Source organism: Rana temporaria, chromosome 7 (genome assembly GCF_905171775.1).
Source record: "Rana temporaria chromosome 7, aRanTem1.1, whole genome shotgun sequence".
In the NCBI taxonomy this organism is placed as follows: domain Eukaryota; kingdom Metazoa; phylum Chordata; class Amphibia; order Anura; family Ranidae; genus Rana; species Rana temporaria.
In genome coordinates this window covers 13681975-13702778 of record NC_053495.1, presented here as the reverse complement: position 1 = coordinate 13702778, position 20804 = coordinate 13681975, and the positions used below count along the sequence as shown (strand labels likewise).

Here is a 20804-nt window from a genome sequence, read left to right as displayed (position 1 = left end):
CAAAATAATATTTTTTACTTTTTGCTATAATAAATATCCAAAATCAGTCTTCATCAGTTTAGGCCAATATGTATTCTACATATTTTTGGCAAAAAAAATCACAATAAGTGTATTTTGATTGGTTTGCGCAAAAGTTATAGCGTCTACAAAATAGGGGATAGATTTATGGCATTTTTATCATTTTTTTTTTTTACTAGTAATGGCAGTGATCTGCGATTTTTAGTGGGACTGCGACATTGGGGCCAGAATGGACACTTTTGACACATTTTTGGGGCCATTGACATTTATACAGAGATCAATGCTATAAAAATGCACTGATTACTGTACAAATGTCACTGTCAGGGAAGGGGTTAATACTAGGGGGCGATCAAAGGGGTTAAATGTGTTCCCTCGTTAGTGTTTCTAACTGTAGGTGGGGATGGGACTGACTAGGGGAGGAGACATATTGCTGTTCGCAATTACTGCAAACAGCAGATCTGTTCTCCCCTCTCCTGTCAGAACGAGGATTTGTGTGTTTACATACAAAAATCCCCGACCTGGCTCTCATGCCCGCGATCGCCGGTCCCTGGCGGAGATCGCACCCCCCACCCACACGCATCGGGTTCCCGGCATGCAGTGGGCACGCACTTGCTATGGTTTTTAAAGGCATAGCTCCCAACTGTCCCTGATTTCGAGGGACAGTCCCTGATTTGGAGCAATGTCCCTCTGTCCCTCATTCTCCTAATTTGTCCCTCATTTTGATCTGATCTATATAGAGGTGTATAAAATGCACTTTTTATCTATCAAAAAGTGTTTCCCAGCGCTAAACCTTTCATCTGATTTCTAAATTGCTGCATTTGTAAATTCCAAAACCCAATATAAAGGAATAGTAGTGGTAAAAAGCACTTGTGGGTTTAACCAATCTTATTTTTTTGTACAATTCTCCTTTAAGGGGGTGTGGCAAGGGGTGTGTCCTATGCCTGCATACTTTTGCTGATAGTTGTCCCACATTCCCATCTCAAAAAGTTGGGAGATATGCTTAAAGGAGCCGTCGTACATATACGGCAATTTGCACAGGAGAGCCAACCTGCCGTTGTATATGGACAGGAGCTGGTCGGCAAGTGGTTAAAGTGTAGAATTTACTCAGGATCTCTCAGTTCTGAAAAGCAGGGGGGCAGGGAGCTGCTGTTACATCAGTGAGGGGAGCTCTGAGAGCTGATTGGAGGGAAAGTACCCAACCCCCCCCCCCCTACGCAGCACACAGGAAGTTGAGGCTGTCAATCTGCTGGAGCTCCCTCCCCTGTCACCTTTTTTTTCTTGGTGTCAGGAAAACTTGTCAAAAATGACTCATGCTGATAGCAGAGGAAGGAGGCAACAGACAGAAATAACACTTAGTGCTCTGAATTGAGACAAATACACACTATAGAGGGATATGCTTTGTTAAAATGTTATGTCTGAGGTTTACGAACACTTTAACTTTTGCCGAGGCCAGGAAGCAAAGCATCACAGGCCATAGCATGGGTACAGCCCTGAGCGGCTGCATTGCTCTGTTAAGGAGCATGGGCGTCAGGGGCGGCTCTTTAATTAGGTGGCCGCCTAAGGCCTCGCCCTCACAGGGGCCTCGCGTCCACCTAATCAATCACCAGGGTGGTGTTCCGCCACCTCCGGCGCTGCCCTGTGTTTTCCGGTCATCGCTGTCACTTCTAAATACAGAAACTTGGCTTCTGACGTAGTGATAGCACAACTCTGTGCGGCCGCACTGACCCCACGTATGTGCAGCTGGTGTAATGTACGGGAGATGGAGATGGGTCTGACATCGCAAGTTCCAGGCATCCATCCAGATGTTGCAATTGAGTAGGGTGACCACATTTCCAAACTACCATTCAGGGACAACCTCCCTTCCCAAAAATCAGCTTGTGCTGTAACGAATCACAGCACAGTGATTGGACACAAGAGGCGGGATTTATGATTTCTCCAATCACAAGCAGGGGGCGGGATTGTGCTCCTCCAGTTATTCCCGGCCAGGACAAGTACTGTCAGTGAGTAAAGCGTTGATGTGGCGGCCTTTTTTGGGGGCATCAGATTGGCCCAGGTGGTGGCTGTGTCAGTTTAATTCCAGGACACTGTATTGTCCTGGAATGAATGTGCCCGGGACAGACCTGCAAAACGCGGGACTGTCCCGGGCAATCCGGGACACGTGGTCACCCTAACCTGCAAAATGCGGGACTGTCCCGGGCAATCCGGGACATGTGGTCACCCTACACTTAAGTAGAGCATCATGTCTAAATTTTGCCTAAGGCCTCACAAAGCCTAGAGCCACCTCTGATGGGCGTAGCATAAGGAGTTGCAGGGATCACAATCGCAACCCCACCCCTACCTCCAGGGGGCCCCTACAGCCAGGGCCGGCCTTTGGGGTGTGCAAGCTGTGCGGCTGCACAGGGCGCCAGCCTGCCCTATACCACCGCAACCTGCCCTATGCCACCGTAACCTGCCCTATGCCACCGCAACCTGCCCTATACCACCCCAACCTGACCTATGCCACCACACCCTGCTCTATACCACCCCAGCCTGCCCTATATCACCCCAACCTGCCCTATATTGCCCCACAGGATTATCTCGCACAGGGCGCCTGAACACCTAAGGCCGGCCCTGCCTGCAGCCTCCCTGTCATATTATCATATCCTCCACAAAGCCCAGCTCCGATCTGCCCAAGGGCCCCGCAGCCACGCTCCAGTACTGGGCTTCCACTTTGCCTCCCACGGTCCACACCCCTCCATTTCTCATTGGCTGAGGGAGAAGCTGTGAGCCATATCCTGAATGGAGGGGGAGCACAGGGTGAGAACAGCCCAGGGGCCAGGTCAACTTTTGCATCAGGGCCCACAAGCTTTAAGCTACGCCTCTGTTTGGGAGGGTGGTCTTTGGGGGGGTCGGTAAAACCACGGCTCCCATGGGAACGAGCCCGGAGGGTGTCTCTACATTAGCAAAAAAATCTCTTTTTGCCAATCATTTAAAATTATGTTGTGTATCCACGTGCAATTTTTTATGTGTTATTTTCTTCTTTTTACAAGATGAGTTTTTTTTTGTGCATCATAGGGTCAGGAACAGAACGTGAAATCCGTTGTGTTTGCCGCCCGCAGAGCCACGGTTAATAATAAAATAATATTTGATGTGTGAAGAACACAGATCGGGAACGAGAAACAATTACAGATGATTTTGCTGCCTCTTTGTTGTATTTTACTTCAAATCTACCTTTCCTCCCGCCCACTCACACCTCCACAGCCGTCATATGAGTCAGCGGGGGAGGGTCAGGTGACTGATTCTCCGGGGGTAAGACGCTCCGTTGTGGAGAGGAGTGCGGTGGCCAAATTATTTTAAGGGCACTCAACCATTATTTTAAATAATATAGTCACAATGGTGTAATTAATATAACCAGCATTTGATAAAAAAAAAAGATCTAAATCGTAAAGATGACATTTCATTGGCTAAAGCTACATATTTTTGTTGTATCTGCCGCTCATCTACTTCAGCCATTTCCTGTCTAATGTTACTTATTCATTGCTCTGGACTTGCTTCCTGACAACAGGGACAATGCCGCCCGATGTTTCTCGTGGCATCTTATAGGGGTGCCAGGGCCATCTTAATAGCATCATGGGCCCCTGGGAAAAGTAATGCTCTGGGGCCCCTACAATGGAGACATCTGCAGATGCCAGGGCACTGTCTTATCCCAGCAGGGGAAACCAAACATCACCACCCCCCCTCTGGGAGAAGACAGTGATTTTTTGCTAGCGGCTATAGAAGCCGCTAACGATAATCGCAAGAGAATCCAGTAGGCTGGTTGTACCCAAGTTGACCGATCGATTAACTTGGTCCATTCAGCCTGCACATTAAAGGCTCGAATCTTGGCGGCTTCCTGCTGAAGCGGCCAAGATTCGAACCATGTATGGTCAGCCTGAGCTGGTAAATTCAGCAGGAATATAAGAAAAGAGGCTATGGTTGTGTTTACTACCAGGGATGGACTGGCCATTGGGACTACAGGGAGTTTCCCGGTGGGCCGATGGCTCAGTGGGCCGGCTTCAGTGACAGCGGACCGCTGCCCCCCTCCGCTCCTCTGTCTCTCCCTGCCCGCAGAGCTCACCTCCTCTCCCTCCCCGCAGCGCTCACCTGGGGGGAACAGAGGAGTATGGGGGATGACAGAGGAGCATGGGGGGAGGGGACAGACAGCTGACTCAACAGCTATGGCCTGGGAGTTTCTCACTTCTGCCTAATCTTGTCCCATAAGGAGGGGCACTGAACTGGTTATTTGCCCCGGGTGAAATAATGTCTAGCTACCCCACTGGTACTGCCTATAAGAGTACCAGTACCAGTCGTTCTATTCTAATAAAGTAGAACGGCTAGTGGCTAGTGAAGGGGGAGAGGGGGCTTGGGTGGCCGGGGGGGTGCGGGAGTTGTCCGGCTGCCATAGGAGAGACCTGTCAAAGTGGGCCAGTCTGGATGAAGTCCAGGGCCACATTTTTGTCCCAGTCCAGCCCTGTTTACTGCTGTTAATATCTGTATAAAAGAGTCATGTCCAATATATGAACCTTTCAGCAATTCATAACATCCCCCGACCTGGGGGGGGAGCCAAGTCTGATATGTATAGGAACAGTTATGTAATAGTCTGCACAGAGTGCGAGATATTTAATCCTTTCAGCTGTATACGTCCAGCGCTCGCCTTTCTCGGGTTACCCCGCCATACTGAAGCAAAGGAAGAATGTCTTCCCACTGCGGGGGGCTCAGCGGTATCGATGGCGGGGCCCAATACCGGTAAGCGTGCCAAAAATGCGGGGGGGGCAAGTTCAGCTATTATTAATTATATAAGTAAACACTTTGCAGTGGGTTTCCAGCCTGCTGAGGCTTTCCAGGCATTTTGGGCTGTTGCAGTGCCTTGAAAAAGTATTCGTACCCCTTGAAATTTTCCCCATTTTGTGATGTTACAAGTCTAGGGTTGTCCCGATACCACTTTTTTGAGACCGAGTACAAGTACCGATACTTTTTTTTCAAGTACTCGCCGATACCGAATACCGATACTTTTTTTTAATGTCATGTGACAGTATTTTTTTTTTTTTTTTAGAGGGGGGCAGGTAGTGGATTGTCAGTTTTTTTTTTAATTATTATTATTTACATTTTATTTTTTTAATTATTTTTTTTAATTAGCCCTGTTGAGGGGGCTTTGGTGAGATATCAGGGCTCTTAACAGACCTCTGGCATCTCCCCTTGAAGACAGAGAAAGGGACTAAGGACACAGATTCACTGACTCTGTCCATTCGGAAAAGGTAGGAGCCGGGTTTAGCGGCTCCTACCTCCGCTCTCCATCCTGACAAATTGAGGGGGGAGAGCGGCATGGATGGGGAGAAGACATCACAGGGGGAGAGAGGCGCGTACGGGGAGAAGACGGCACGGAGGGGGAGAAGACGGCACGGAGAAGACTTGTAACTCTCCCCACCACCCGATACCTGACTGCCCAGGTATCGGGTGAAGCATCGGTGCATTTCCCCCGAGTACAACTACCGATACTAGTACCAAAAAAAGTAAATATATTTTATTAGGATTTTATGTGATCGACCAACACAAAGTGGCACAAAGAGTCAATACTTTGTAGAACCCCCTTTCTCTGCAATTGCAGCTGCACGTCTTTTTGGGGGTGTCTCTACCAGCTTTTCACATCTAGAGAGGGACATTTCTGCCCATTCTTCTTCTCTGGAAAATATCTCAAGTTCTGTCAGATTGGATGGAGAGCGTCTGTGATCACCAATTTCCAAGTCTTGCCACAGATTCTCAATTGGATTTTGGTCTGGACTGTGACTGGGCCATTCTAACACATGAATATGCTTTTATCTAAACCATTCCATTGTAGCTCTGGCTGTATGTTTAGGGTCGTTGTCCTGCTGGAAGGTGAACCTCTGCCCCAGTCTCAAGTCTTTTGCAGACTACAACAATTTGTTTTCTTCCTAAGATTGTCCTGTATTTGGCTCAATCCATCTTCCCATCAACTCTGTCCAGCTTCCCTGTCCCTGCTGAAGAAAAGCATCCCCACAGCATAATGCTGCCACCACCATGTTTCACAGTGGGGATGGTGTGTTCAGGATGATGTGCAGTGTTAGTTTTTCGCCACACGTAGCGTTTTGCTTTTAGGTCAAAAAGTTAAATTTTGGTCTCAGCTGACCAGAGCACCTTCTTCCACATGTTTTCTATGTCCCTCACATGGCTTCTCGCAAACTGCAAACAGGACTTCTTATGGCTTTCATTCAACAAATGCTTTCTTCTTGCCACTCTTCCATAAAGGCCATAATAGTCTCCCACCTAAGCTGTGGATCTCTGCAGCTCCTCCAGAGTTACCATGGGCCTCTTGGCTGCTTCTCTGATGAATGCTCTCCTTGCCCGGCCCGGTCAGTTTAGGTCAGGGATATGCAATTAGCGGACCTCCAGCTGTTGCAGAACTACAAGTCCCATGAGGCATTGCAAGACTCTGACAGCCACAAGCATGACACCCAGAGGCAGAGGCATGATGGGACTTGTAGTTTTGTAACAGCTGGAGGTCCACCAATTGCATATCCCTGGTTTAGGTGGACGGCCATGTCTTGGTAGGTTTGCAGTTGTGCCATACTCTCCATTTTTGGATGATGTGCTCCGTGAGACGTTCAAAAAAACAAGAAGACGAGGCACATCTGAGTATATATCATAAATAATTTATTATAAAAACAATATCCACTCTTCTTTTTTTTAATGATTTATAATAAATTGTTTATTATATATGTGGCTGCAATCTTTCTTGGTCAACCTGAACTTGGCTTGGTATCAAAGGAGCCCCGAATTCTCTACTTCCTAATAAATGATTAAACAGTACTGACTGGCATATTCAAGGCTTTGGATATCTTTTTATATCCTTTTCCATCTTCGTAAAGTTGCATTACCTTAACGCAGGTTATTTGACTGTTCTTTTCTACCGCCTCATGGCTCAGTGTCTAGCCTGCTTAGTGCTTCCATGTGAGAGCCAACAAACTTATTGACTATTTATACACAGACACTAATTGTGATTTAAAAAGCCACAAATGTGGGAATTTAACCTTTAATTGCCATTTTAACCTGTGTGTGCCACCTTCTGTGTCTGTACCAAGGACAAACATTCCAGGGGATGTTAACTTTTGATCAGGGCCATTTGGGTGATTTCTGTTATCACTATGATTTAACCACTTCCCGACGGCCGTACGACTTTGTACGGCCGCAGGGTGGCTCTACATCTCTGGGAGGCCGTGTTTTTACGGCCTGCGCGCGCTCGCCGCATCGCTGAGATGCCGATGCGAGTGCCTGGCGGCCGCGATGTCCGCCAGGGACTCGCGATCGGCGGCTACAGGGACAAGACGTGGAGCTCTGTGTGTAAACACAGAGCTCCACGTCCTGTCAGGGGAGAGAGGAGACGGATCTGTGTCCCTTGTACATAGGGACACAGCATCGGTCACCTCCCCCAGTCACCCCCCTTCCCCCACAGTTAGTAACACAATTCAGGGTACACATTAACCCCTTCCTCACCCCCTAGTGTTAACCCCTTCAATGCCAGTCACATTTATACAGTAATTAGTGCATATTTATTGCACTGATCGCTGTATAAATGTGAATGGCGCCAAAAATGTGTCAAAAGTGTCCGATGTCTCCACCATAATGTCGCAGTCACGAAAAAAAATGCTGATCGCCGCCATTAGTAGTAAAAAAAAATAATAAAAAATAATAATTCTGTCCCCTATTTTGTAAGCGCAATAACTTTTGCGCAAACCAGACGCTTCTTGCGATTTTTTTTTTTTTTTTAACAAAAATATGTAGAATAATACGTATCGCCTAGACTGAGAAAAAATTATTTTTTTTTAAAAAATTGGGCAATTTATTATAGTAACAAGTAAAAAATAGTTTTTTTTTCAAAATTGTCGCTCTATTTTTGTTTATAGCGCAAAAAATAAAAACCGCAGAGGTGATCAAATACCACCAAAATAAAGCTCTATTTGTGGGGAAAAAAGGACGTCAATTTTGTTTGGGAGCCACGTCGCATGACTGCGCAATTGTCAGTTAAAGCAACGCAGTGCCGGAAGCTGAAATTTCACCTGGTCAGGAAGGGGTATATGTGCCCAGTAAGGAAGTGGTTAAAGAGGATCCAAAAAAAACAACTATGTGATAATAAATTGATTCATGTGATTACTATATATATATATATTTTTTTTTTTGGCATGATCAGTCATATTTTCAAAACGAATGCCAAAATTTCACAATTTCTGCCACGGTATGCAAACTTTTGAGCACAACTGTATACGTAATCAGGCGCACAGTTGCCACCCTGTAGCAGCAAAATTGCCATAGGGCAATCAGTAAGTGGTTAATCATTAATGATGACAGAGCTGCATTAATTTGTGCCTTTTAGATTTCAGTATTAATTTTTCACGAAGTAGACTTTTCCATGTACTTTCACAGAGGGAGATCCCCAGCCTGTGTGCACCCCCCTGCTGCTGCCGAATCCGGAAATAAGCAGTGCCTGTTTCACATTACGTATAATGTTTTCCTAACCGGAGTTTTATATATTTGATTTTTTTTTTTTTTTTTTTTACACACATTCCACTAACAACATTTTAGTGGAACATTATCCCCCTGTGAAGTACTGGGGGAAACATTTAGACTTTATTTTTATTACCATAACTGTATTTAAAGGGGTTGTAATGGTAAAGTTTTTTTCTTCCTAAGTAGCTTCCTTTCCCTTAGTGCAGTCCTCCTTCACTTACCTCATCCTTCCATTTTGCTTTTAAATGTCCTTATTTCTTCTGAGAAATCCTCACTTCCTGTTCTTCTGTCTGTAACTCCACACAGTAATGCGAGGCATTCTCCCTGGCGTGGAGTGTCGTGCTCGCCCCCTCCCTTGGACTACAGGACACGCTCTACGTTGCAGATAGAGAAAGGAGCGGCGCACTGACGTCACCTCAAGCTCCATACGATTCCCCAGTAGGACGGGTGTCTGGCTTTTGTGTACCGGCCGGCACACCAGATTTAAGGCCTATTTTTTCCTGCAACATTGCAAGTTTAACACCAACTTTCTTAATAAATATTTTTTATACGTTTAATGCACTATGTGGAGCTATCATTATCTCTTACATATGCTGATGACCTATGATCATTATTGGATGAGATTCACTGCTTAAAGATCGGATTTGTTTGAGCTGCGTGATTGGAGTGAGAATTTCGATGACATGCTTTTAGTGATCCTCTGTCATAAGGGATCATGGCAAGTTGGTAAGGAGCAATTTATACTGATTGGTGGAGGATTCATCACATTTTTGAACACGCTAATTTATCAGCCTTTGGATTTCTGCACAGAGCACTGGTGTTCATCATCAATTGTTTAATTATTCAAGCACTTATATGGGCTATATCATTTAGTTTTTAGGTTTTTCTTTTTTTAATAACATTTTTTATTTATTTGTCACCAATATAATTCTATTCTATTAACTGGCATGAGACGGTTTGCAAACACGGTAACCGTTGCATCTATAACATCAGACATCATAGTAATATAAATATACCCATCTTTTATATAAGGGTGTAGGTAAGGGTTAATTTAACTGTCATATATTTTTATTTGGCATATAAGCAATATGTGTACCAGGTATTATTGAAATATCTCCAGGCGTACAGAAGTTATGTGGGAACATACATTTCCCATTGATTTGCATGGGACTTTAAACAAAAACCCCGACCCTCACAAATGGGGGTAGTTAAGGGATAAATTAAGTATCCTATAGTTTAAGTGGACATATAAGTAACATGTGACCAAGTGTTATCGAAATATGTACAGCCGTTTGGAAGTTATGAAGTAACATGTATTTCCCATAGAGTTGAATGGGACTTTAAAGAAAAACCCCGACCATGGCAAATGGGGGTGGGTAAGGGTTAAACCACCTATCCTATGTTTGTTGCTGACATATAAGTAACATGTGTGCCAAGTTTCATGTTAATATCTTTAGCCGTTTGGACGTGATGCTGGAACATACATACATACATACACACACAGACACGTTGAGTTTTATATATATAGATATGTTATTAGTCACATATTAGTTTATTACTAGCCTGGTTTTGGCATTTATAATTTTGGAGATTGAATTCCTTTAAAGCGGAGGTTCACCCTAAAAGAATTATATACCATCCCGTCCAGCATACTAGCGTCAGGTACAGTATGCCTTATTTTTTTTTGCGCTGTATTTACCGTTTAATCCTTCAGTTTCTTTTCAGACTCGCGCTGGGAATAGGCGTTCCTAAGAAGGGGGAACATGATAGACGTCCGGCCATGGCGCGTCACTCGTTCCGAAATAGGACTCGGCTGTATACGGCGCCTGCGCAGTCAGCTCCTAGTCGGTGCGCAGGCGCCGTATAGCGCCGTGAAGAGCCGAGACCTAGTCCGGCTATTTTCGGAACGCGTGATGCGCCATAGCCGGACGTCAATCATGTTCTCCTCTTTATAGGAACGCCTACTCCCCGCGGGAGTCTGAAAAGAAACTGAAGGATTAAAAGGTAAATACAGCGCAAAAAAAAAAAAAAGTATACTGTAGCTGACGCAAGTATGCTGGATGGGATAGTACATAGATGTTTTTTAGGGTGAACCTCCGCTTTAATTAATATCCATACCACATGGTTAGGGGGTTAGCGCGATTTATTTTTCTTTTTATGTTTTTTTTCCTGTACCAATTGTTTTCATGATAATCACAGCTCCCAACTGAATAAGCTGCAACTTAGTTTCATAGTTGTTCTTTTCTTTTTAGCACTTTTACCGCAGTTTCTTCCATTTTTCCCCAGATAGAGAAAGGAGCTGTGTGTTAATGGGCGTCCTGACTCTCCTGTAGTCCAAGGGAGGGGGCGAGCACGACACTCCACACCAGGGAGAAAGTCTAGTATTACTGTGTGGAGTTGCAGACAGAAGAACAGGAAGTGAGGATTTCTCAGAAGAAATAAGGACATTTAAAAGCAAAATGGAAGGATGAGGTAAGTGACGGAGGACGGCACTAAGGTAAAGGAAGCTACTTAGGGGAAAAAAAAGTCCAACTCTTCTCTATTTGTTTTTCATTTTGTAAGGGAGAAATTATCAAGTGTCTAACGCCCTAAATGCAGAATTCTGGTGTTCAATGAATACATCTCTGAGTGCATACAGCATCCAGTCGCTACACATTTTAACCGTAATTGATTTTGCTGGGCTCCTGGCAGTGAACTTCACCCAGCACCTGTGCTTCTCTTGGGTCCAAACACCTGCGATTTATGCTATATGACATCTTTGCTGCCATAGTGCTATGAGCTGGGTGTTCAGAGTGCCCCTGTATCTTTCACCACTTCCATACCGGGCCTATTCTGACACTTCTCTGAAACTACAAATGCCTCTAGGAGTCATGCCTCCGATTGTCAGGGTCTTGAAATGGCTCATGGGATGTGTAGTTTGAAAACAGTTTGAGGGCCGAGGTGTCCTACCCCTGCCCTAAACCATGGGTGCCCAACCTTAGGCCCTACAGCTGCTTGAGCCCGGGCTCATTAGGACCCATCTAGGGCAGGGTTCTCCAAATTATGGCCCTCTAGGTGTTCAAGAACTTCAAATCCCATCATGCCTCTGCCTTTGGGAGTCATGCTTGCAACTGTCAGCGGCTTGCAATGCCTCATGGGACTTGTAGTTCAGCAACAGTTGGAGGGATACAGGTTGAGCACCCATGCCCTAGACCAGGGAGCTCCAAACTACGGCCCTCCAGGTGTTCAGGAACTACAATTACCATCATGCCTCGTCATGTCTATGAATGTCAGAGGTTTACAAAGCCTCATGGGGCTTGTAGTTCTGCAACAGCTGGAGGGCCCTAGCTTGAGATCCCTGCCCTAGACCAGGGATCTCAAAACTATGGCCCTCCAGCTGCTGAGGAACGACACGTTCCATGAGGCATTGTAAACCTCTGACATTCACCGACATGACTAGACATGATGGGAATTGTAGTTCTTGAACACCTGGAGGGCCATAGTTTGGAGACCCCTGCCCTAGATAATACAAATGGGCCCTAATGAGCCCAGGCCCAAAGAGTGCTTACAGCGGTAGTAAACCACCAAAAAGAACAAAACAAAAAAACAACAAACAAAAATTGGGCACACTGCAGGTTTAAGTCATAGTGTAATAGTATACACTGCATACTAGCACATTGTGACAGACTTACCTGTACACGGAGCCCTCCAGCCCAGTGCCGTCACGGCGCACTGGCGCTCCAATCTTCATCTGGAGTTGCGGGCTCCGGCTGTATGAATCGCAAAGCCACTTCCAACACTGTATGCCCTGAAAGAAGAGCGTCACTGCGCATGCAAAGGTGACATCATCAGCTTTTGCCGATTGGAATACCTCCTAAACGGTACACGTTTAGGAGACATTCATTGTACCTACAAGTTAAGCCCGATGGTAAGGTACAAGTTAAAAAATAAATAAATAAGGAGTTCACTTTAAGGTGAAGTCAGCAGCAATAAAATATTTTACTGATCTATAAAGATAATAAAATTGTCTGTCAATTAAAGATCCATTTCATTGCAGTTCATATAAAAAAATATGAGCAGCTAAATTCATTTACATAAAAATCATAAACAAACATTTTTTTTTTCAAGTTTTTGTCTCTGCCATTGGCAAGAATGGATTGTAGGTTAGCAGAAGAGCCACGCCCCCTATGGGGTGGGACCCGTGTAAGGCAAGGTGTTTCTTCATTGAAAGAGGCGTGTTCGGCGCGACTGTCATCGCGTACACAAATCTTCGATCTTCTTTCCTGGTGGCTTTCACAAGCTTGGCACTGCCCAGTTTAAGAATTTCATGGCGAATTCAAATCCTAAGAAGCAAGCCTGGGGGGGAAGAAAACAGAGAAAGGGGGAGCAAGTTTAGTAATTAAATGGTTTTACTTTGCAAACCTTTTCAATTAAGACATATTGATTGAGAAAGCGATGAGAGCGGGATTACACAAGTCTGCTCAAACATGGAAATCCGTTAATCCAGATTATCAGCGGTCGCTGGGGGCTGGTTTAGAAAGCACAAATTATTTTTTTCAGACTCTGATCGCGTTCTCCGTGCTTATTTCTACCGCCATGTCTACAAATATTCGGAATGTGGCACACGTACTTTGGCATCTGGAAAACCACGGAGAGCGCTAGCAAGAATTTAAATGTTTTTTTTCCCTATTTGCTATCTATCTACAGAAAGGGTCACCAAACGTTCTACACAAAAGGGCCAGTTTATGGCCTTTCAGACTCCAGTAGAATAGTGCCCCACCACTGGTGTCGGGGGGGGGGGGGGGGGGGGGGAGTTCCCCGCCACTGGTGTCATCATAGGCCCACAGTACATGCATTTTAGGCATTACCATTGAACTCATAACATGTAGCAAGCAGCAATTTTCATTAACGTGATGCACTTAAAAAACACACAGTCTTAGGCCCCTTTCACACTGGGGCGGGGTTGGCATCAAAGCCGGTTACCGCCAGTTTTGCGGCGCTATCCGGCCGCTATCGGGGGCGGTTTTACCCCCCGCTAGTGGCCAAGAAAGGGTTAAAAACTGCCGCAAAGCTCCTCTGCAGCGGTGCATTGCCGGCGGTATAGCCTCCGTGTCCCATTGATTTCAATGGGCAGGAGCGGTGGAGGAACGGTATACACACCGCTCCAAAGATGCGGCTAGCAGGACTTTTTTTTACCGTCCTGCTAGCGCACCGCTCCAGTGTGAAAGCCCTCACACTGGAGACACAGCAACTGCTGTTTAGGGTCGGTTTGCAGGCGCTATTTTTAGCGCAATAGCGCCTGCAAACCGCTCCAGTGTGAAAAGGGGTCTTATAAATAAACTTGCACGGTGTAGCAGACGTCTGAGAATTCCCTTACACCCCACTTGCACGGTGTAACAGACGTCTGAGAATTCCCTTACACCATAACCCCCCCCCCCCATAGCTGGCTCAATGTTTTTCCATGACATTCTATGGTTGGCAGTGACATGTGTGCTCTGTTACAGAGGCAGCCAGTTCCTAGAAGGATGTAAATACTGTCTTGGCCCAGGGCAGTATAATGACTGGAAGGAAGGGAGGGAGGGGAAGGGGTGCCTTAGAAATCTCTATTTACTGTATATTAGGTAATTAGATGAGAAGAGCTGAGTGGTCATGAGGCACATTTTAATCAGAAAGCGCAGTTATATAATCCCAGGCCGAATAAACTCACTGACCTCCAATTAAATAACTTAAAGCAGTGCTCTGCCTAGGGGGAAAAAAATAAAATAATTAAAAGTCAGCAACTACAAGTACTGTAGCTGCTGACATTTAATATATGGACACTTGCCTGTCCAGGGATCCTGCAATGTCAGCACTCCGGGGGGGAGCAGATAAGCGGAGGTTCCACTTTTGTGTTGAACTCCGCTTTAAAGTGATGTTGTACATACATTCATATTACATGCCTTACGGCTGTACACGTCACACGCAACAGGAATAACCAATGACGTACCGCGTTAGCTGGGAAGGCCCGAAGCATGACTGGTGTGAATCCTTTATAAAGAGATCTTATTCCTTCTTCTCGGATCAACTCCCGTAAAACGTCCCGGAATCCATTAGGATACTTTCCAGCTGGGGCTGTGTAAAAAGGAAACAACATATTATAAAACAAGACTTCAGCAGTGTGTCTAGAAATATTGAAAAAATGGTCCCTGGCTGGACTTTAAAGGACTGTATGAATGCCTCACACAATGATGCTGGTCAAATGAACTATGCCGATTGTTCTGATAAGTCATGACACAACGTCCCAAATATAGCAATATTATTTGCAAGGATTCAATGTACATCAAATATATAAAAAACAGTTTATTACAAATCATAAAATCACATAAAGTTCTGCAAAGCTTATGGTAACTAGTGGTACTTGGGCTCAAATGGAGAAAACGGCACACCATTTTCCCCCATCCAAAAACTCTTAAGAGCCGGTTCACACACAGGCGTCACGACTTTGGGGGCGACTCGGCAAGGCGACTTGAGAGGCAACTTGCAAAATGACTTCTGTATTGAAGTCAATGCAAGTCGCCCCCAAAGTCGTACAGGAACCTTTTTCTAAGTCGGAGCGACTTGCATCGCTCCAATTAGAACGGTTCCATTGACTACTGCGGACCGCGACTTGTCAGGCGGCTGAGTCGCCTGACAGGTCGCCCCAGTGTGAACCGGCTCTCACTGATGTGTCAAAGATAAAGCGGAGTTCCACCTCACTCGGAAAATGTGGAATAGATACCCTGCAGAGGTGGTTCTGGTCAGATCAGTAGATTGCTTTAAAAAAGTGGATTCTTTCCTAAATGTACGTAATATAACTGGGTACTGACATTTATAGGTAAAGTTGATCCGGGGAAAATCCGATTGCCTCTCGGGGGATCAAGAAGGAATTTCTTTTTTTCCCCCCCTGCTGTAGCAAATTGGATCACGATCTGATGGGGTTTTTTGCCTTCCTCTGGATCAAATGTGGATATAGGATTGTTTATATGGGATTTTATGATTTTTTTTTTTGATTTTTTTTTTACTAATTTTTTAACCTGACTAACTTTGTAACACTTCAATGCAGGGAATGCATTAAGGTAAAAATGTTCTGCCTTTACAAACCACTTTAAAGGGGTTGTAAACGTTTGTTTTTTTATTTTCCAAATAGGTTCCTTTAGGGCCCTTTCACACGTACAGACAAACGGTCCGTTTATTACAAGTCCGTTTACGGACTTGTAATGTAACCCTATGGGATTGCAGACGTTAGCGGATGATGCATCCGCAACCATCCGCAAAGATCCGTTTTTGCGGACGGAAGAAAACCCTATTTTTCTTCCGTCCGGCGGAACGGATCGGATGAATACGGACACACGGTCCGTATTCATCCGATTCCCCATAGGGGAGAGCGGAGGAGAGATAGGGCGGTCTCTGCACTGTGTGCGGGGACCGCCCTGTCCGCCGACAGCTCAGCGGGGATTTACGGAGGATTTCCCGCTGAGCCAAATGGGCTAACGGAGCGGATCAATACGGATCCACTCCGTGTGAAAAAACCCTTAAGCTAGTGCATTGTTGGTTCACTTACCTTTTCATTCCATTTCCCTTCTAAATGTTTTTTTTACCTTTGTCTGAATTTCTCACTTCCCGTTCCTCCTCAGTAAGCTTGCCCCCATCATCCATGGGGGTTAGTCAGCCGTAACCGCTTACCGAGGAGGAACAGGAAGTGAGAAATTCAGACAAAGGGAAAAAAAAACATTTAGAAGGGAAATCAAAGGAAAGGGTACAATGCACTAGCTCAAAGGAACCTATTTAGAAAATAAAAAACAAACCTTTACAACCTCTTTAAAGTGTGCATGAAGGTAAAACACCTGTGTACAGCTCCCCCCCAGATTCCTATTGCGATCCAGAGATGTGCACAAGAACCTTTCCGGGGGGGGGCTCTCTCTCCTCTCATTGGCGCCAGGAGAGAGAGAGAGAGAGAGAGAGAGAGAGAGAGAGAGAGAGAGAGAGAGAGAGAGAGAGAGAGAGAGAGAGAGAGAGAGAGAGAGAGAGAGAGAGAGAGAGAGAGAGAGAGAGAGAGAGAGAGAGAGAGAGAGAGAGAGACTAAGCCACGGTTCTGTGTGTGAATGGACATGCAGAGCAGCAGCTCAGGAGTGGTGAGCTTGCTTGGGTGCCCCCATAGAAAACTGCTTGCTCTGGGGGCACTCAGCAGGGGCTAGGAGTGCTGATGGGGAACCAGAGGAGAGGAGGATTGGGGCTGCTCGGTGCATAAACATTACACAGAGCAGGGATAACATGTTTGTTTTTTAAATGCCCTCAATACAAATTTAAGTTCAGCTTTAATGAAATTTTCTTTAAGGGGTTGTTTACACTAGCGGCTAATTCACATTTTTATGCCCCCCCAACCCTTTTAGCTGGGGCCAGAGGTTATTATATTATACAGGATTTATATAGGGCCAAAAGTTTGCACAGCACTTAACAAAATAAAGACAGATATTACAGTTGCATTACAATTTGGTACTTGAAGAATCAGAGGGGCCCTGCTCATTAGAGCTGGAGGTGTAGGAATTATACCCACTGTCACTTTTGGCCAGCATAGTGCCCACCGTGTGTGATCCATTCAAGTGCGTAGGGTTGCTCTTCAAACGCTGTGCAACCGTGCACATTGCACTCCCTAGTGCGGATTTCAGGTGGGAGTTTAACAAGGCAGTGAGGAGATGATACAACACCACCTCACTGCCTGTCAAATGCTTTCTGAAGAGTGATCTGACCAAAGCAAGTGTGAATGAGCCCCAGCTATCTTCATCTAAGCACCTAGGCAAGTAAAACACTACAGACTACAGCCTGAAGGGGGCGGCAGGCTGGGCCCCGGGGGTGCAGTAGATTCTCCATTACTGGTCGGGAAGGGGTTACCTTTATGGAAAATGTAAAAGACTATATATTCCTGTGAATAGGCAATCCAGCATAATTAACAGCCCAGCAGACTCCAATTCAGGGCCCTGCAGGCCGCACATTATCTGCACTCGGAGAAGTGGAAAGAAGAAGGAGGAAAGAATATACCGAGGAATCTGATGTAACACAAGTCTTACATTAATGGAAACGCCTGCAGAGCCTCACAGTGAGGCCAGTCATTCACCCACCTGTCTGGAAGCGAGATTTTAGCACGTCTGGGGGAATTGCAACAGCCCAGTTAAAGATTCCGGCCATTCCTCCAGCAAAGAGGATCCGAGGAACGCTGAGATCGTTTACACTGTCAGAGCAGGGAGAGGGTAAAAAAACAAAACAAAAAAACAAACAGTTAAAGATGAACTTCCCTTCAGTCTTGCAGTTGTACCGGCTCCTCTCCTGTACTGAAATTGCTTCCTCCGATTTCCCCGCACACCGAGCTTCTCACAATGTGCATTAGAAGCTACTAAAGCAAGTCAGACAGATTCCGCCTTTTTTTCCAGGCTGGAGGATATCCAGCAACATCTAGCACAGGGATGTCAAACAGGCGGCCCTCCAGCTTTTGCGGAACTACAAGTCACATCATGCCTCTGCTTTTGGGAGACGTGCTTTTTATTCATTGGGTTTCAGTTCTTTCAAATCATGGAGGCTTGGGCCCCTTTCACACTGGGGCAGGATGAGCAATGGCGGTATAGCGCTGCTATTTTTATTTTTTCTCTGCAGAGACCACTGCTTTCATACAGAGATTAAGGATCGCAGCAATACTTCACATGTGTGGTTTGAATGTCATTTACATATGTGGGCGTGATTTACGTATGCGTTCGCTTTTGCGAGCAAGCATGGGGGCGCTTTACTTTTATTTTTCTAGTTTGATGCTTTCTTTAAAAAAAAAGTGATCACTTTTATCTACGGTATTACAAGGAATGTAAACATCCTTTGTAATAGGACTAGTGCGTGACAGGTCCTCTTTACAGTGAGATCTGAGGTCAATAAGTCCCCAGATCTCAGCTCTAGGCTGGGGAGCCTAAAATAAAAAAAAATAAATAAAAAAAGAGAGATCATGGCTTTCCAGCCGAGGCGGCAGCATGTTTTCAAATGCAGGGGTCGGGCGTGACGTCATAACATTGTGCCCGGCCTTTGAACGATCATAGAAACTCCGGGGGCCATCTGGCCCGCCCGAGAAATCTCTATGGTAAACACCCGGCGCCAGTTGGTTCCTTCTCCGGTTCGCTGATGGCAGCAGGAGGGGGAGAGAAGTCCCCTCCCGCCACCTATAAGAACAATCAAGCAGCTGAACAGCTGCCATGACTTTTCTTAAAGGGGTTGCAAAGGTACAATTTTTTTTCCTAAATATCTTCCTTTACCTCAGTGCCGTCCTCCTTCACTTACCTCATCCTTCCATTTTGCTTTTAAATGTCCTTATTTCTTCTGAGAAATCCTCACTTCCTGTTCTTCTGTCTGATATGCCTCGTTTCCACTGAAGTAAATTTGCAACGGTTAGAATGGACCGGTCTATTCTGGTGAGCGTTTCCACTGGAAAAATGCCTAGCGTGTCCACCAATCAGTGGAATGTATTGTAGCTCCGCCCTAACCGGACCGTTCCATTTTCTATGGCCCCCACATCTGAAGCAGGACCCAGAATGGTCCGGTACGGTTCGGTTTTATGGCACACTTTCACAATAGAAACACCCAAAATAGCGTACCATACCGAACCGATCCACTCAGTGGAAACGAGGCATAACTCCACACGGTAATGCAAGGCTTTCTCCCTGGTGTGGAGTGTCGTGCTCGCCCCCCTCCCTTGAACTACAGGACAGTCAGGACGCTCTCTACGTTACAGATAGAGAAAGGAGCTGTGTGTTAGTGGGCGTCCTGACTCTCCTGTAGTCCAAGGGAAGGGGCGAGCACGACACTCCACACCAGGGAGAAAGCCTCGCATTACTGTGTGGAGTTACAAACAGAAGAACAGGAAGTGAGGATTTCTCAGAAGAAATAAGGACATTTAAAGCAAAATGGAAGGATGAGGTAAGTGAAGGAGGACTGCACTAAGGTAAAGGAAGCGATTTAAAAAAAAAAAAAAAAAAAAAAAAAATGTACCTTAACCACTTCCAGACCTGCGCACGACGATGTACGTCCTATTTTTAAAGACGGATATCTCGGTAACGGCAGCAGCTGCTGTCACAACCGAGGTATCCATCTTTAGTGTGCGCGGTCTGGAATCCGATAATGGCGGTCTCCGCGGCGGATTCACCGCGAGATCGCCGTTATCGGTGGCGGGAGAGGGGCCCCCCCCCCTCCCGCCGCTCTCCCGTGCCCTCCGCCGCTTACCGGAGCCGTCGGTAGCGGCGGAGGCGATCGGATGCTGTCGGCTGGTGAGCGGGGACGGGACTGAAGGAAAAATCTCCTTCGCCCGTCCCCATAGCTCGGCTGGGCGGAAGTGACGTCAAAACGTCAGTCCCGCCCAGCCTCTTAAAGAGACAAATTTTTTTTTTGGTCATTTGAAAAAATGACATTTTTTATTTTTTTTCTATTTTTTGCATTTAAGCCCAAATATGAGATCTGAGGTCTTTTTGACCCCAGATCTCATATTTAAGAGGACCTGTCATGCTTTTTTCTATTACAAGGGATGTTTACATTCCTTGTAATAGGAATAAAAGTGATAATTTTTTTTTTTTTTTTTTTTTCAGTGTTAAAAATTCTAAAATAAATAAAAATAAATGCGAAAAGCAAAAAAAAATTTTTTTAAAGCGCCCCGTCCCGACGAGCTCGCGCGTAGAAGCGAACGCATACGCGAGTAGCGCCGACATATGAAAACGGTATTCAAACCACACAAGTGAGGTATCGCCGCGATCGTTAGAGCGAGAGCAATAATTTTAGCCTTAGGCCTACTCTGTAACTCAAAAAATGCAACCTGTAGAATTTTTTAAACGTCGCCTATCAAGATTTTTAAGGGTAAAAGTTTGACGCCATGCCACGAGCGGGCGCAATTTTTAAGCGTGACATGTTGGGCATCATTTTACTCGGTGTAACATTATCTTTCAAAATATATAAAACAATTGGGCCAAATTTATTGTTGTCTTATTTTTTAATTCAAAAAAGTGAATTTTTTCCAAAAAAAGTGCGCTTGTAAGACCGCTGCGCAAATACGGTGTGACAAAAAGTATTGGAATGACCACTATTTTATTCTCTAGGGTGTTAGAAAAAAAAAATATATAATGTTTGGGGGTTTTAAGTAATTTTCTAGCAGAAAAAAATGTTTTAGTCTTGCAAACACCGAATCTGAAAAACACCTAAGGTCTGGAAGTGGTTAACAAACCCCTTTAAGGCGA

At 45.4% G+C, this 20804-nt stretch overlaps 1 protein-coding gene across 1 annotated transcript in view; it reads right to left on the bottom strand.

The window, feature by feature from the left end:
* Window positions 1–12510: 12510 nt before the first annotated feature.
* The window catches only part of SLC25A20 (solute carrier family 25 member 20), a 38431-nt gene continuing 30137 nt past the window's right edge, over window positions 12511–20804 (bottom strand). Inside the window, exons 7-9 of the mRNA XM_040358936.1 lie at window positions 17670–17779; window positions 14522–14646; window positions 12511–12891 (exon numbers count right to left, since the gene is read on the bottom strand). Coding sequence (XP_040214870.1) covers window positions 12829–12891; window positions 14522–14646; window positions 17670–17779 — 298 coding nt within the window. The 3' untranslated portion in view covers window positions 12511–12828. The remainder of the gene's footprint in view (window positions 12892–14521; window positions 14647–17669; window positions 17780–20804) is intronic.